The sequence below is a fragment of the Rutidosis leptorrhynchoides genome, chromosome 11 (assembly GCF_046630445.1).
Source record: "Rutidosis leptorrhynchoides isolate AG116_Rl617_1_P2 chromosome 11, CSIRO_AGI_Rlap_v1, whole genome shotgun sequence".
NCBI lineage: Eukaryota > Viridiplantae > Streptophyta > Magnoliopsida > Asterales > Asteraceae > Rutidosis > Rutidosis leptorrhynchoides.
In genome coordinates this window covers 192,088,997-192,104,779 of record NC_092343.1, presented here as the reverse complement: position 1 = coordinate 192,104,779, position 15,783 = coordinate 192,088,997, and the positions used below count along the sequence as shown (strand labels likewise).

The 15,783-nt window shown below is 34.0% G+C and overlaps 1 protein-coding gene across 1 annotated transcript; it reads right to left on the bottom strand.

Moving 5' to 3' along the window:
* Positions 1 to 7,017: 7,017 nt before the first annotated feature.
* On the bottom strand, positions 7,018 to 7,647 carry LOC139875331 (uncharacterized). Its single transcript, XM_071862672.1, has one exon. It carries the CDS (start codon positions 7,645 to 7,647, stop codon positions 7,018 to 7,020), a length of 630 nt encoding a protein of 209 aa, XP_071718773.1.
* Positions 7,648 to 15,783: the final 8,136 nt, after the last annotated feature.

The window sequence follows — 15,783 nt, the reverse complement described above, 5'->3', positions numbered from 1 at the left end:
ATAATAATAATAATAATAATAATAATAATAATAATAATAATAATAATAATAATAATAATAATAATAATAATAATAACGATGGTAATAGTAATACTACCTCTAAGAAGTAGCGCTAAAAAAAATGCCCAAGTCCGGGTCTGAACCCAAGACGTCCCGCTAACCCAACAACACCCTAACCGAATCATCGCCATTTCCTTTCTGATTTAACCACCACCCTAAATTATTTAAACTCAAATGAATCTGCTCCATTCTTCTTCATAGTTCACATAAAATCGTCATCATCATTTTATGTTCATAATATCATCATCATCGTATATCATGATTCATCATCATCTTTGTCGCATCGTTAAGCCTAATCAACACTATTATAATTCATCCCGTCATCATCATTTATCATTTATGATCATCCACCATAATCATCTAAATCTCATCATAATCATATCCTAATCATAATCATAATCTTAATCATAACAATAACCATTTCCTTCGATGTTTAACTATCACGATAACATCATCTTTATACTTCTCGGTCACCATTCATAATCATAACTGAATCAGCGTATTATCTAACCTCATCATCGTCATCATTATTTGGCCCAACAGAAAATATAACTCTATCTCGGCCCAATAATTAATCAACCATAGGCCCACTAATAAATTCCTAATTTACATGAAGCCCGATAGCAAGTTACATTTGTTTGGTTTCATGATTGATCAAATGTAGTCAACAATTACCAGCTTAAAGTTTGAATGGTATGACTGTAAATTAATGGAACTTTAATCAGTAACCATTTATTTCTAATTATTAGAGTAGTATTTATATGTAACCCAGATTATTATTAGAATATATGATAAAATTGTTCCAAATCCTTCCCTTCTAAAACTCTTATTTCTTTGGAGTGTAACCTACTCGAGAAGGGTGTATCACATACACTCAACATCTCGACTACCGTTAACTTCCAAAAAGAAATCTTTACCTTCTTCTTCTTCTTTCGTAACACGTCTCCTTTCTATATCTATTTCTTGTGCCATCTCTACTTTGATGTCGTTTGTCTTCACCACCGGTTTTGTCTGATGTGGCGATAAACACCCGAGCTTAAAACTCTTTTGTGTCTTGATAGTTCATCATTTCATCGACAAGAAACACTTTAATGGTGGTGCCGGAGCGTGATGATGACCGTTTAATGAACAATAAGTATACGGGCATATCTTCATGGTAGATGTTTTTGATCATTTATGACTAGAATCTAAACCAGTGTTTGTTTTCGAGCTTTTTTATACTACTTGGAGTCTTGGGTGGTGATCATTCTTTTCTTGTGTCAAAACAGCTGGTGGACTTCACGTAATTTGGTGTCGAAGGTAGTGATATGATGAGGGTGGTGGTGAGGTTGTGGTTTTCATGATGAAGGTGATGGCCGATGGTAGTAGTTTGTGAGTGAAGGTGGTTAAATGGTGATGGTGACGGTCGACCATGGTTGAGGTGGTGATGGTTTTCTAATATCTCGAAGATAGAGAGAGATATATGAAAAAGAGGGTGTGGCGGTTTTTGATGGTTGTACATGGTGGTTGCTCCAGTGGGATGTGGTGGCCGGTGGATCATGGTTTCAAGTGATGGACGATGAAGAAATTTTATGATGGAGTTTGATAAATGTTCAAGTAATTTGTCTGTGTATGAGTGATATAATATATATATATATATATATATATATATATATATATATATATATATATATATATATATATATATATATATATATATATATATATATACATATATATATATATATACATATATATATATATATATACATATATATATATATATATATATATATATATATATATATACTCATAATTAGTAAGTTGTAAATGAAAAGGAACCAGAATAAAGGTAGCACAGTAATTCCCAAATAGTGAAGCCGCCTCTTATTTATATTTATGTACCGACACTTTTAACGGATTAGCTATATCGTGTCCATTGCTAAACAGTTAACGTATAAAAGTGTTCCTAAAAATCCCAGATTTTTAAATTAAATAGCTTTATTTATTTTGGTCATTATGGTATAAAATTCAGTCATTAACCATTAAATAAAAATTACATTAATTATTCACTCCCATCCCCCAAATAAAATATAAAAAAATTAAAATTCAACAACTAGTTCCTAAATACATTTTTAATAAGCCTATAGTTTATAAAACTCATTTTCAGCTAACCGTTCATTTTAAAATCACATAAGTTTCTTTTTAACTCGTATACTATCAATCAAATGACAATTGAGCATTACTTTTGTTCACTAAATAATTGAAACCCTATTTATATATTCTATATACTTTATTTATATATATATAGATATGTTTTAAATAATAATTATTATAATATCCTATTTTTATTCTATTAATTTTTAATAACAACAACATATAATACTTCATATTATATTTGAATTATTATTTATATATACATACACACATATCTATTTACAATTAATTGTTCGTGAATCGTCGAGAGCAGTCGAAGGTCAAATGATTTCATAACATAGTTCAAAGATTTTGAAATTCAATTTAGTAGACTTTGCTTATCATGTCGAAACCATATAGAGATTAAGTTTAAATTTGATCGAAAATTTCTGGGTCATCACAGTATGGTTGTTGGTTTTTTGATTGAAAGTTGTTGTTTCGGCTTTGGTTATAGTTTGGGTTGTATCCTTGGTTTCAGTTTTGATTGGAAAATCTGGGTGGTGGATTGTTTTGGGTGTTGAATGAGACTTGTCTTTGATTGGGGTTGAAGTAGCATTGGTTTGATGATCCACCCCTTTGATAACTTTGATTACTCACATAGTTGACATGAGCATCTGAATTCATGGGAACGTCGTCCAAATCAATATGGTTACATTGGTTTAGTTGAGGACAATTCTTGGTGAGGTGTGTCCATCATACCTTTCACAACCTACTTGCATCGCGACTATTGATTGTTGCAACTTCTTTAACTCCTTCGCATACGTTTGAAATTGATTACTTAAGATAGCAAGTGTGATTTGATCGTTGTCACTCTCCACTTGTGCTATACTCTTCCTTGGAAAATCTCTAGGTGAAGGGTTCCATTCGTAAGTATGAATTGAGATATCTTCCAATAAGGTTTCAGCCGCATTAGGTGACTTGTACATAAAGACTCCCCCCGCGGATGCATCAAGAACTTGCCTTGTCAATAAATTAGTACCCATATAGAACGTGTTGATGTACTTCCTCTTTGTCAATCCATGTGGTGGACAAGCTCTTGACATCTTCTTAAAATGGATCCATGCATCGTATAAAGACTAATCACTTCGTTGTGCAAATGCATTAATCTACATCCTAAGTCTCTCCGCCTTCGATGGTGGAAAGAAGTGATTGATAAACGTATCACTTAAATCTTGAAAAGTTCTAATCGAGTCAGAAGGCAAATTTCTTAACCATGCTTTGGCATCACCTTGAAGAGAAAAGGGGAATGCCCTTAACTTATAAGCATCTTCGGTGACATCTTTGTGCTTATAGAGATCACAAATATCATTGAATTGTTGAAGGTGTTCAAACGGATTTTTCTCCATTAAACCATGAAATTGCACATCTTTGATCATTGTGAAGAAATTACCCTCGACTTTCCACGTATCGGCCCCGATGGGTGGTTTAGTAATGGCGGGAGGCACCACCGTTGGTGCAACCAACCTAGCATTCCACATTGGTGTGTCATTTGGATCAACTTGCTCTTGATTAACTAGTGGTGGATTATTTGGTAGACCATGACCAATTGGATTACCCTCTTCACCTCCTTCCATATCTTCAAAATAAATGGGTAAAACCTCAAAAAATTTCCTTAATACCCTTTCTTCTCTACGCTTGTAAACCCCGTGAATGTGTTTCTCCGGATCGGAAAATAGATGTTTGAATTCTTGATCCTTTTGGGATCTCCTTTTCATACACCAAAGTACCTAACCTTCGATCACAACACAAACACAAACGGTTTTCCAAACACAATAATATATAAAAACAAGAAATGTAACTTTTGCAAGGATAAATCCTTACAAAAGGATCAAACGATTAAAAGCTTAAAACAAAGATACAACTAGCTAGCCGCTCCCTGACAGCAGCGCCAAAAAGTTTGATGCTCGTTTCACAAACATACTTTACTCATTTATATTTATTCTCAAACGTAGACTCAACTATGTGACAAACATACGAGAAAATATTACTCGGTAGTTGTAATTAGCAAGTTTTCCATTTAAGGTTCATCCCAAGAGAGCGGTAGTTGCTAGTTGAATCGACGTAAACTCATAATCATCCTATGTTGTGTTTGATTGGGGGGTTTTGAATTTGAGATATTAAGAAAACTATTGCAAATTAAACTAAGAACTAGAAATGATTTAGTAATAATTAATATTAAAAGCATGCACACTTGCTTAATCCACTTGAAGCATTCAGATTGTCACTTAAGATCTAATTGTATTCAAACTTTGGACTAGTATCCCTACTAGATGTTATTGTGATCAAATCAATACTTGCAAATTCCCGTAAGCTTATATCAATTGATCTAGTTGAATCATGCAATTGTCATAAGTACTTAGCCTAGGTTAAAGTCCCCTAAAACCCTTTTGTAATCAAAATCCCTTAAGAGAATTAAACTTCACTATGTTGACTAAGGACCAATTAAAACCAATCCAAACCAAGACCCCAATCCCTTGAAATCCCCAATTTGATTGTCTAGATCACCTAAGTGTTGAAGTACAAGTTGCATCACAAATCCCTAAGAGAAGCTACACAACTCATATAATTAAAGTAAAGTCCAAAGCAGGCATAACAAAGGATCATTTGGCTAATTGTAATGACAAATCACAACCATCAACTATAGGTTCATCTAAACACAATCATCAATCATCAATATAAACAATCCTTAGCTATCAAGCTTCACAAACAAGTGTACATAATAAAATCAAGCCAATCATGGCTAGAACAAGATCAATACAAGTTATAAGAGTAAATCTAAACATTATTAAGCAATAAACAAGAGTAGATTGTACCAAACTTATGAAAGTTACAAATAAGCTAAATAAAGAAGATGAAGATGATGAAGAACAAGCCCTAAATCTTGCTTCAATCTCCAAATCCTTTATGTAGAATGGAAGAATGGATGAAAATTTGATGAAAAACTTAATAAAATATCTATGAAACCCTAAATTGATCAGACACCACGCACTTGTTACTATTCTATTGAATCCAACTTATGAGAAAAACCCTCATCTCATTCTATTTATACTCTTCAAAAACTGCCCAGAATTTACAGAGGAACATCGTTCCTGGGCTCGTCAGTAGGAACATCATTTTACTTTGGTACAAATGTCGTTCCTGGATCGTTCTCTAAATGCCCATTTTTTCTGTTTTCAAATCCTTTGTATTTTCCCCAGGTAGAATGTCGTTCTTGACATAGGAACGTCGTTCTTGTTGTTGGAACGCTGTTCTTAGATGATGGAACGTCGTTCTTGTTGCCAGGATGAGCATTTTGCAGTTTTCTTGATACATTTGCACACTTTGGTCAATTTTACACCAAATTTACACTTAGAACTGCAATAGCACTCAGAACGCGATTAAACCCAAGATTATAACAATTGGAGCACTTTGGACAAGAAAACTGAGTGAAACGAGGTAGATATTGCGTGAGAAACATAGCGTGGATGAGCAATATCGGGGCCTTGGACAATAGACTCCATTTGTCCCTGAATTCATTCTTCACGCTTGTAATTAACAAATGCCTCAATTTGAACCTCACCGAGCTTCTCAAGAAAATCATTTGAAAGGACCGTACGCAACGACTTTACTTACAAACTCGGAATTTGGTTCTTTCGACTCAAAGCATCCGCAACCACATTAGCTTTAGCCGGATGATAAAGTATTTCAAGATCATATCCTTTAATAAATCCAACCATCATCGCTGACGGTTTTTAAATCCTGTTAATTAAAGAAGTACTTTAAATTCATATGATCCGAATAAATCGTACACTTAACACCATAAAGATAATGGCACCAAATTTTCAATGCATTAACCACCACCGCCAACTCAAGATCATGAGTCGAGTAGTTCTTCTCATGCCCTTTTAGTTGTCTCGAGGAATAAGCAATCACTTTACCCTTTGCATAAGAACACAACTGAGCCCACTAATCGAGACATCATAATACACCACCATGTCTTCCACCCCTTCCGGTAACACTAACACCGGAGCTTGACACAATTTGCTCTTCAATAGTTGAAAAGCGATCTCTTGCTCGTCACCCCATTCGAATTTCACATTTTTTCGAGTTAGCTTCGTTAAGGAAGAAGCAATTTTGGATAAATCTTGAATAAAATGACGATAATAACTGGCCAATCTGAGGAAACTTCGGACTTCCGTAGGTGTAGTCGGTCGTTCCCAACTCTTAACCATTCAATCTTCCCCGGATCCACCTTAATCCCCTAGTGGTTCACAATATGGCCAAGGAATTGCGTTTCCCTTAACCAGAACTCACACTTGGAGAATTTCACATACAAATTCTCCTTTTGCAACGTCTTCAACAACTCGCGCAAATGATGTTCATGTTCCTTCATACTCTTAGAAAATGAGTATGTCGTCAATGAACACAATTACCGACTTGTCCAACATAGGTTGTCACACTCGGTTCATAAGGTCCATGAATGTCGCGGGCGCATTCGTAAGACCAAAAGGCATCACAACAAACTCTAAATGACATATCGCGTTTGAAATGCCGTCTTCTCAATATCTGCTTCTCAGATCCGCATTTGATGATAACCGGATCGCAAATCAACTTTTGAAAAATAACACGTACCTTTAAGTTGATCAAATATGTCGTCAATCCTGGGTAACGGATAAAGATTTTTGATCGTCACTTTCTTAAGCTTACCATAATCGATGCACATGTGCATACTACCGTCCTTCTTCTTCACAAACAAAGCGGGAGCACCCCATGGCGAGCTACTCGGTCGGATAAAACCCTTCTCTAACAACTTTGGGTTTGATTCAACAACTCATGCATTTCGGTTGGTGCCAAACGATAAGGAGTTTTGGAAATGGGGTTAGCCCCCAGAACCAACTCAATGCGAAGCTCCACTTTCCTTACCTGCGGAACACCCGGTAATTCATCAGGAAAAACATCTACGAACTCATTAACAATAGGAATAGTCTTGATGGAAGGTGGCTCATCACGAGTATCAACCACATGGGCTAGATAAGCCATACCTCTACTAGACACGAGTCGATGTGCCCGAGCATATGTACAAATAGGCACGGGACGTCTTCGAGCTTCTCCGTACACAATTAGCTCTCCCCCACCTGGGGTTCTAACCCTTACGAATTTCTCATGACATGTAAGATTATCTCTATAATGATCGAGCCAATCTATACCCACAATGACATCAAATTCACCCAAGGTAATAGGAACCAAATCGATATCAAACTTCTCGGTTCCAAAATCAATAAAACAATTTCTATACACCCCATTAGCAACCGAGAATCTACCATCAGTGATCTCAACTTGTAACGGAGAGCCTAGATCACATAAGGGACAATCTAAAGTAGACGCATATTTTAAAGAAACATACGACATATTGGCACCACTATCAAATAACATCTTAGCGGGTTTATATTTAACCAAGAAAGTACCTGAAACCACATCGTTGGACTTCTTAGCAACATCGGTAGTAGATCGATGTTGAAGGACCAGTCAAAAAATGAACCTAATTACTCTACTTTAGATAGGGTAAGCGGGATTCGTTTCACGGAAAATAGTGGTTAAAAGCAACCAATTCTCAGGATTTTGGTTTCGTGATTAGCTAAACAACTACTAATTCTAAAGATTATCTAAAGACTTAATGATTCAAGAGCAATTATCAATTAAATAACTAAAGTAAAGAGTTGTAAACAATGATTTAAAAGGCATTTATTCCTTCACAATCCCAATTATGTATGCATTCAGTCAAACAAGTCGTGTGTTCACTAAATATTGATTAAATCTCATAGACAAGAATTCAAGCTTATTAATCACAATTATCTTAGGCTTGGACAATGTAATCTAGACACTTTGTCTTTCTCCTTAATCTAATTAACACTAAGTTGGATCAAGCACACAATGTTAAATTACTATAACTCAACTTGCAATAATCAACAATCAATGAAACTTGCATTAATCAATATCCAATGGGTTCATAAAATCATAAAAACAAATGACTTAAATCTTACAAAATCATAAACCACACAATAATTTGAATGAAACAAATACATGCACTAATTGTTCATGGAAGAAATAAAGAGAAAGAAACTAGCCACTCATGATGATGATGATGATGAAAAACTTGATCTTTCGATGAAAAAGCATGAAGAACACCACTTGAATCCTTGATGTGTGCGAGGTGGTGTATAAAATAGTTATATTTTTACAGGGAAATACTATTAAATATGATACAATTTTACACAAGATATTTATTTATTTATACAATGGATATACCTTAACCTTGCTACAACACTTATAGGCAGTGTACCTAATCGTACAGTAGTGTAGTTTTTAGTAAGTCCGGTTCGTTCCACAGGGATCTCTTTTAAACAAGCTTAACGCTATATTAGTTTTAACTTATAAAAATACAAATATATATATATAAGTAATATTATTATTATAAAAGGGGTTTTTACCGTTTAATGACCGGTTTGTCGATTTTAAAACTTTAGTCGCAGTTAAAACCTAATGTAAAATATTAAAAATAAATACAACTTAATTTAAAGCGTAAAGTAAATAACGATAATGAAATTGCGATAAATAAAAGTGCGATAAAATAAAATTGCGATAATTAAAGAGTACGATAATTAAAAGTGCAATTAAATACAATGACAATAAATAAAAGTGCGATAATTAAAAGTGCAATTAAATATAAAATAAAAGAATTATGCTTATTTAAACTTCTATAATCATGATGTTTGACGTGTTGATTTTTAGTTTATTCCCATGGGTTAATTGTCCTTTGTAGTGACCCGAACTTTTCCATGTTTATATATATATTAAATGAAATTGTTATTTTACATGATTAAGTGTTTCCAACATTTTAAGCAATCAAACTTGTTAAGACTTGATTAATTGAAATAGGTTTCATATAGACAATTGACCACCCAAGTTGACCGGTGATTCACGAACGTTAAAACTTGTAAAAACTATATGATGACATATATATGGTTATATATATAGTTAACATGATATTATGATAAGTAAACATATCATTAAGTATATTAACAATGAACTACATATGTAAAAACAAGACTACTAACTTAATGATTTTGAAACGAGACATATATGTAACGATTATCGTTGTAACGACATTTAATGTATATATATATATCATATTAAGAGATATTCGTACATCATAATATCATGATAATATAATAATTTAAAATCTCTTTTGATATTATAAACATTGGGTTAACAACATTTAACAAGATCGTTAACCTAAAGGTTTCAAAACAACACTTACATGTAACGACTAACGATGACTTAACGACTCAGTTAAAATGTATATACATGTAGTGTTTTAATATGTATTCATACACTTTTGAAAGACTTCAAGACACTTATCAAAATACTTCTACTTAACAAAAATGCTTACAATTACATCCTCGTTCAGTTTCATCAACAATTCTACTCCTATGCACCCGTATTTGTACTCGTACAATACACAGCTTTTAGATGTATGTACTATTGGTATATACACTCTAATGATCAGCTCTTAGCAGCCCATGTGAGTCACCTAACACATGTGGGAACCATCATTTAGCAACTAGCATGAAATATCTCATAAAATTACAAAAATATGAGTAATCATTCATGACTTATTTACATGAAAACAAAATTACATATCCTTTATATCTAATCCATAAACCAACGACCAAAAACACCTACAAACACTTTCATTCTTCAATTTTCTTCATCTAATTGATCTCTCTCAAGTTCTATCTTCAAGTTCTAAGTGTTCTTTATAAATTCCAAAAGTTCTAGTTTCACAAAATCAAGAATACTTCCAAGATTGCAAGTTTACTTCCAAGTTTTCTAAATCCATTCCAAGTAATCATCCAAGATCAAGAAACATTTGTTACTTACAGTAGGTTATCTTTCTAATACAAGGTAATAATCATATTTAAACTTTAATTCAATTTCTATAACTATAACAATCTTATTTCGAGTGGAAATCTTACTTGAAATTGTTTTCGTGTCATGATTCTGCTTCAAGAACTTTCAAGCCATCCAAGGATCCTTTGAAGCTAGATCCATTTTTCTCATTTCCAGTAGGTTTATCCAATGAACTTGAGGTTGTAATGATGTTCATAACATCATTCGATTCATACATAAAAAGCTGTCTTATTCAACGTTATAAACTTGTAATCACTAGAACATAGTTTAGTTAATTCTAAACTTGTTCGCAAATAAAGTTAATCCTTCTAACTATACTTTTAAAATCAACTAAACACATGTTCTATATCTATATGATATGCTAAATTAATGATTTAAAACCCGAAAACACGATAAACACCATAAAACTGGATATACGCCGTCGTAGTAAAACCGGGGGCTGTTTTGGTTGGGATAATTAAAAGCTAAGAAGAACTTTGATTTAAAAGCTATACCTCTGGAAAAATGATTTTTCTTATGAACATGAAACTATATCCAAAAATCATGGTTAAACTCAAAGTGAAAGTATGTTTTTCAAAATGGTCATCAAGATGTCGTTCTTTAGACGGAAATGACTACCTCTTTCAAAAACGACTTGTAACTTGTATTTCTGACTATAAACTTATACTTTTTCTGTTTAGATTCATAAAGTTAAGTTCAATACGAAACCGTGACCACTGGAATCACTCAAAACGGATTAGAAACGAAGAAATGGCGAGTAAAACAAGATTGATAAAAACTACTCATTTTACCTACGTGAAAGTTAGTAATAAATCTATTCCAACCATAACCTAATCAACTTATATTGTATATTATGTAATCTTGAGATACCATAGACACGTATACAATGTTTCGACCTATTATGTCGACCCATCTATATATATATTGCGGAACAACCATAGACACTCTATATGTGAATGTTGGAGTTAGCTATACAGGGTTGAGGTTGATTCCAATATATATATATAGTTTGAGTTGTGATCAATACTGAGATACGTATACACTGGGTCGTGGATTGATTCAAGATAATATTTATCGATTTATTTATGTACATCTAACTGTGGACAACTAGTTGTAGGTTACTAACGAGGACAGCTGACTTAATAAACTTAAAACATCAAAATGTATTAAAAGTTTTGTAAATATATTTTGAACATACTTTGATATATATGTATATATTGTTATAGGTTTGTGAATCAACTAGTGGCCAAGTCTTACTTCCCGACGAAGTAAAAATATGTGAAAGTGAGTTATAGTCCCACTTTTAAAATCTAATATTTTTGGGATCAGAATACATGCAGGTTTTATAAATGATTTATAAAATAGACACAAGTACGTGAAACTACATTCTATGGTTGAATTATCAAAATTGAATATGCCCCTTTTTATTAAGTCTGGTAATCTAAGAATTAGGGAACAGACACCCTAACTGACGCGAATCCTAAAGATAGATCTATTGGGCCCAACAAGCCCCATCCAAAGTACCGGATGCTTTAGTACTTCGAAATTTATATCATATCCGAAGGGTGTCCCGGAATGATGGGGATATTCTTATATATGCATCTTGTTAATGTCGGTTACCAGGTGTTCACCATATGAATGATTTTTATCTCTATGTATGGGATGTGTATTGAAATATGAAATCTTGTGGTCTAATGTTACGATTGGATATATATAGGTTAAACCTATAACTCACCAACATTTTTGTTGAAGTTTAAAGCATGTTTATTCTCAGGTGAATACTAAGAGCTTCCGCTGTTGCATACTAAAATAATGACAAGATTTGGAGTCCATGTTTGTATGATATTGTGTAAAAACTGCATTCAAGAAACTAATTTCGATGTAACATATTTGTATTGTAAACCATTATGTAATGGTCGTGTGTAAACAGGATATTTTAGATTATCATTATTTGATAATCTACGTAAAGCTTTTTAAACCTTTATTTATGAAATTAAGGTTATGGTTTGTTTTAAAAATGAATGCAGTCTTTGAAAAACGTCTCATATAGAGGTCAAAACCTCGCAACGAAATCAATTAATATGGAACGTTTTTAATCAATAAGAACGGGACATTTCAGTTGGTATCCGAGCGTTGGTCTTAGAGAACCAGAATTTTGCATTAGTGTGTCTTATCGAGTTTGTTAGGATGCATTAGTGAGTCTGGACTTCGACCGTGTTTACTTGAAAAAAAAAAGATTGCTTAACAAATTTTGTTGGAAACTATATATTTTTAACATGTGAATATTATGTGATATATTAATCTCTTAACGTGTTTGATATTATGTGATAGATGTCTACCTCTAGAACAAGTTCCATTGACTCACCTAATAATAATGAAGAGTCGAATGTAAATTGGAATGATTCGTGGACTGATTCACAAGTTCCCGAAGAGGAACCGGAAGAAGAGTCGGAACCGGAAGAAGAATCGGAACCGGAAGAAGAATCGAAACCGGAAGAAGAACCAGTGGGTGAAATAATAAAACGGTTAAGTAGAAGAAAATCCTCAACCAACCGACCAAAGTTAATTATGGTCAACGGTGTTTCCGCCAAGGAAGCAAAATATTGGGAGGATTACCAATTCTCCGATGAATCGGATCCCGACGAGGATTCCGATGATGTTATAGAAATTACCCCAACTGAATTCAAAAAGGCAAAAGAGAACAATAAGGAAAAGGGCATAAAAATAGAGAAATCTGATTCCAACCCCGATGAACTTTATATGTATCGTCAACACCCGTATTTCTTAAGTTGTAACAATAACCCGAGAACCTCTAAACCACCAGGTTTTTCTAGACCAATGTGGAAAACGACGGCTCGTATTAGGGGAACATCATATATCCCTAAAAACTTAGCAAAAAGAACCAAGTTCGAAAAAGAAGAAACGAGTGAGTCGGAATAAGATAGTTGTATTTGTGCGGTGTAATATATGTAATATAGTGTGCTTATGCTTTACGATATATGTAAAAATTGCTTGTATTAATAAGTATCTTTTATGAATCTAACTCTTGTCTATTTTACAGTATAAAAACACAAAATGGATAGACAACCCAATATTTTAGAAGACTTACCCGACATGATTGATGAAATCTTGTCTAGAGTCGCTCAGAATTCCTCGGCACAACTATTTATGGCAAAATCAGTTTGTAAGACATTCGAAGAACGTTCCAAGAATGCCTTGGTTTATAAAAGGCTTTCGTTCGAAAGATGGGGGATATCACATTGGGAAATCCATAAGTTACGATGTGTTTACTTTGACGCATATATTGCGGGGAACCCAAATGCTATTTTACGCAACGGGTTAAGAAATTATTTTGACTCAATATATCCGAATATAGGACTTCGTGATTTAGAAAAAGTGGCTAACATGCAACATAAAGAAGCCTGTTATGCTTACAGCTTAGTAATGTTCGCTTCTCACCAAAGTGAGAACAAGAACATCGGGCTACAACTATTAAACAAAACATTCCCACAAGTGACGGAGTCGGTAATTGGGGTAAGAAATGAGGTTTTTAGATTGTTAAGGGACTGTTGGATATTACGTAACCCTCGTCCCTTTGACGAAGTTACAACACGCTTGTAGCGACCCGACAAAATTGTCATTTGACGGCGTCGACTACTTAGGTCCCGTTACGTGGTCATAAGTCTTTAAAATAACGTTTGACCAAAATATGTCGCATTCATTGCAAAAGTAAATATTGTTCCCTAGTTTACAAGAATTTTTCATCCAAAAGTTACGTTACAAAGTTATAAGTACAAATGAAACCTATGCGACACAATTTAAAAGTAGCCAAAAGATGCTCCATGTATGCATAAATACTCGACATCCAAAGCAAGTATCAAAATAATGAGCGGAAGCATGTAACACATATCGTTCAAAGACCTGAGAAAAACATAGAAATCTGTCAACGAAAACGTTGGTGAAATCATAGGTTTAAGTAAGTAAGTGAGTAAATAAGTAGATTGAACCACAAGATTTGCAACATCGAATTAATAGTTAACCATTCCAAAATTTGTTTCACGAGCACCCAATTATCAATGCTTAACATTTCTCCCATTGAACCCCATCACTTAGTGCTAGAACATACACTGTTTCTCGAAAATATATTTCATTCATAAACGGTAGCGAACCGTTTGAATGAGGGTTTGTCAAACCCATATGGATCCATACAACATAAGTTCTCGCTTACACCCGGCAAGTGTAACTAATGATAATCGAATTGAGGATTTTGCTCTAAACTCGTATGTAGAATGTTTGTTTTCCTGTACTTGTGTTCACTTAGTAAAAGAAATGTTTATGTTTTCTCATCCCAAATGTAAGTTCAAAAAGAGTAAAAGTGGGACTATGATCTCACCTTGAGTGCACGAGTAATAAAGTACTTCAACAAGTAAACGTGTGCAAAGAACAATGCTAGTCTTGACCTAAACAAGTAAGTTGTATCAATAATGGTAAACGCGATTGGTCAAGGATGTTCAATTAGTCCTATGGCTCGTTACGACTCGATTAAGTAGCATGTGAATCAAATTGTCAAGTTTCATGCAAGATACGAGTATAAAAACATGTTAGAACAATTTGCACAAACATTTGGTTAAGTTGATTAAAAGTCAACTTGGTCGGGTCAAAGTCAACGAAAAAGTCAACACGTTCGGGTCGGGTCCCGAACTATTTCTCTGAGGTTTTTAATCATATATGAGCATGTTAGAACAAGTTACATGTGAATCGGAGGTGCGTAGCATAGTAAACATTTTTCGAAAAATGACCAACGAAGACAGTAGCCTGCCAGGGTATCTGGACGGCGTCCAGATTATCTGGACGGCGTCCAACTTTGAAGGCCTGGACGGCATCCAAAATTCTGGACGGCGTCCAAGTTTGAAAGCCTGGACGGCGTCCAAAATGCTGGACGGCATCCAGATTATTATCCAGGCCTATTTACAGCAACTCTCAAGTGCACGAACCAAAAACCAAATAAACACAATTTATGATCCGCAAACAATCAAGTATTTTATACCGTTGGGAAGGTAATTTGACGAAGAAAACGACTAGACACATTTCAACAAGTAATTCAACACCTACAACAACCCAAAACCGCATTAAACGTTCATAATCAAAGGTCCAAGTTCTAAAAACGCATTTCATGATTCGGGTAACCAATTTACATGTATGATATGCCGTTTCGAAGGTAATCAAACACACATTGCAACTAAACACTTACTAACAACATTAACAAGCATTAAATGCATCAAAAGTTCATTTCAAGTTTCATCAAACCCTAATTAAGAATCACAAAATCAATAATCATGTTAACGCAAGGTTTTCATATCATCCAACATACCAAAACGAAACTAACGATGCTAGTAACACTTTTAACACAATGGGTTTAACATCTAACAACATTTAATCAATCAAAATCAAAGATTAACTAACCCATTTCAAGTGTTCATGCTAGTTACACCAAATAACAAGATCGAGCATACAAATTACATACACGACATCACAATGAGCCATAGACACTAACTAACACCATTTCAAGTCAAAAACATGAATTTAGAGAAATCTAGA

Excerpts from the sequence above, each read along its gene's own strand:
- LOC139875331 (XM_071862672.1), bottom strand. The coding sequence starts at position 7,647 with ATGTTATTTGATAGTGGTGCCAATATGTCGTATGTTTCTTTAAAATAT.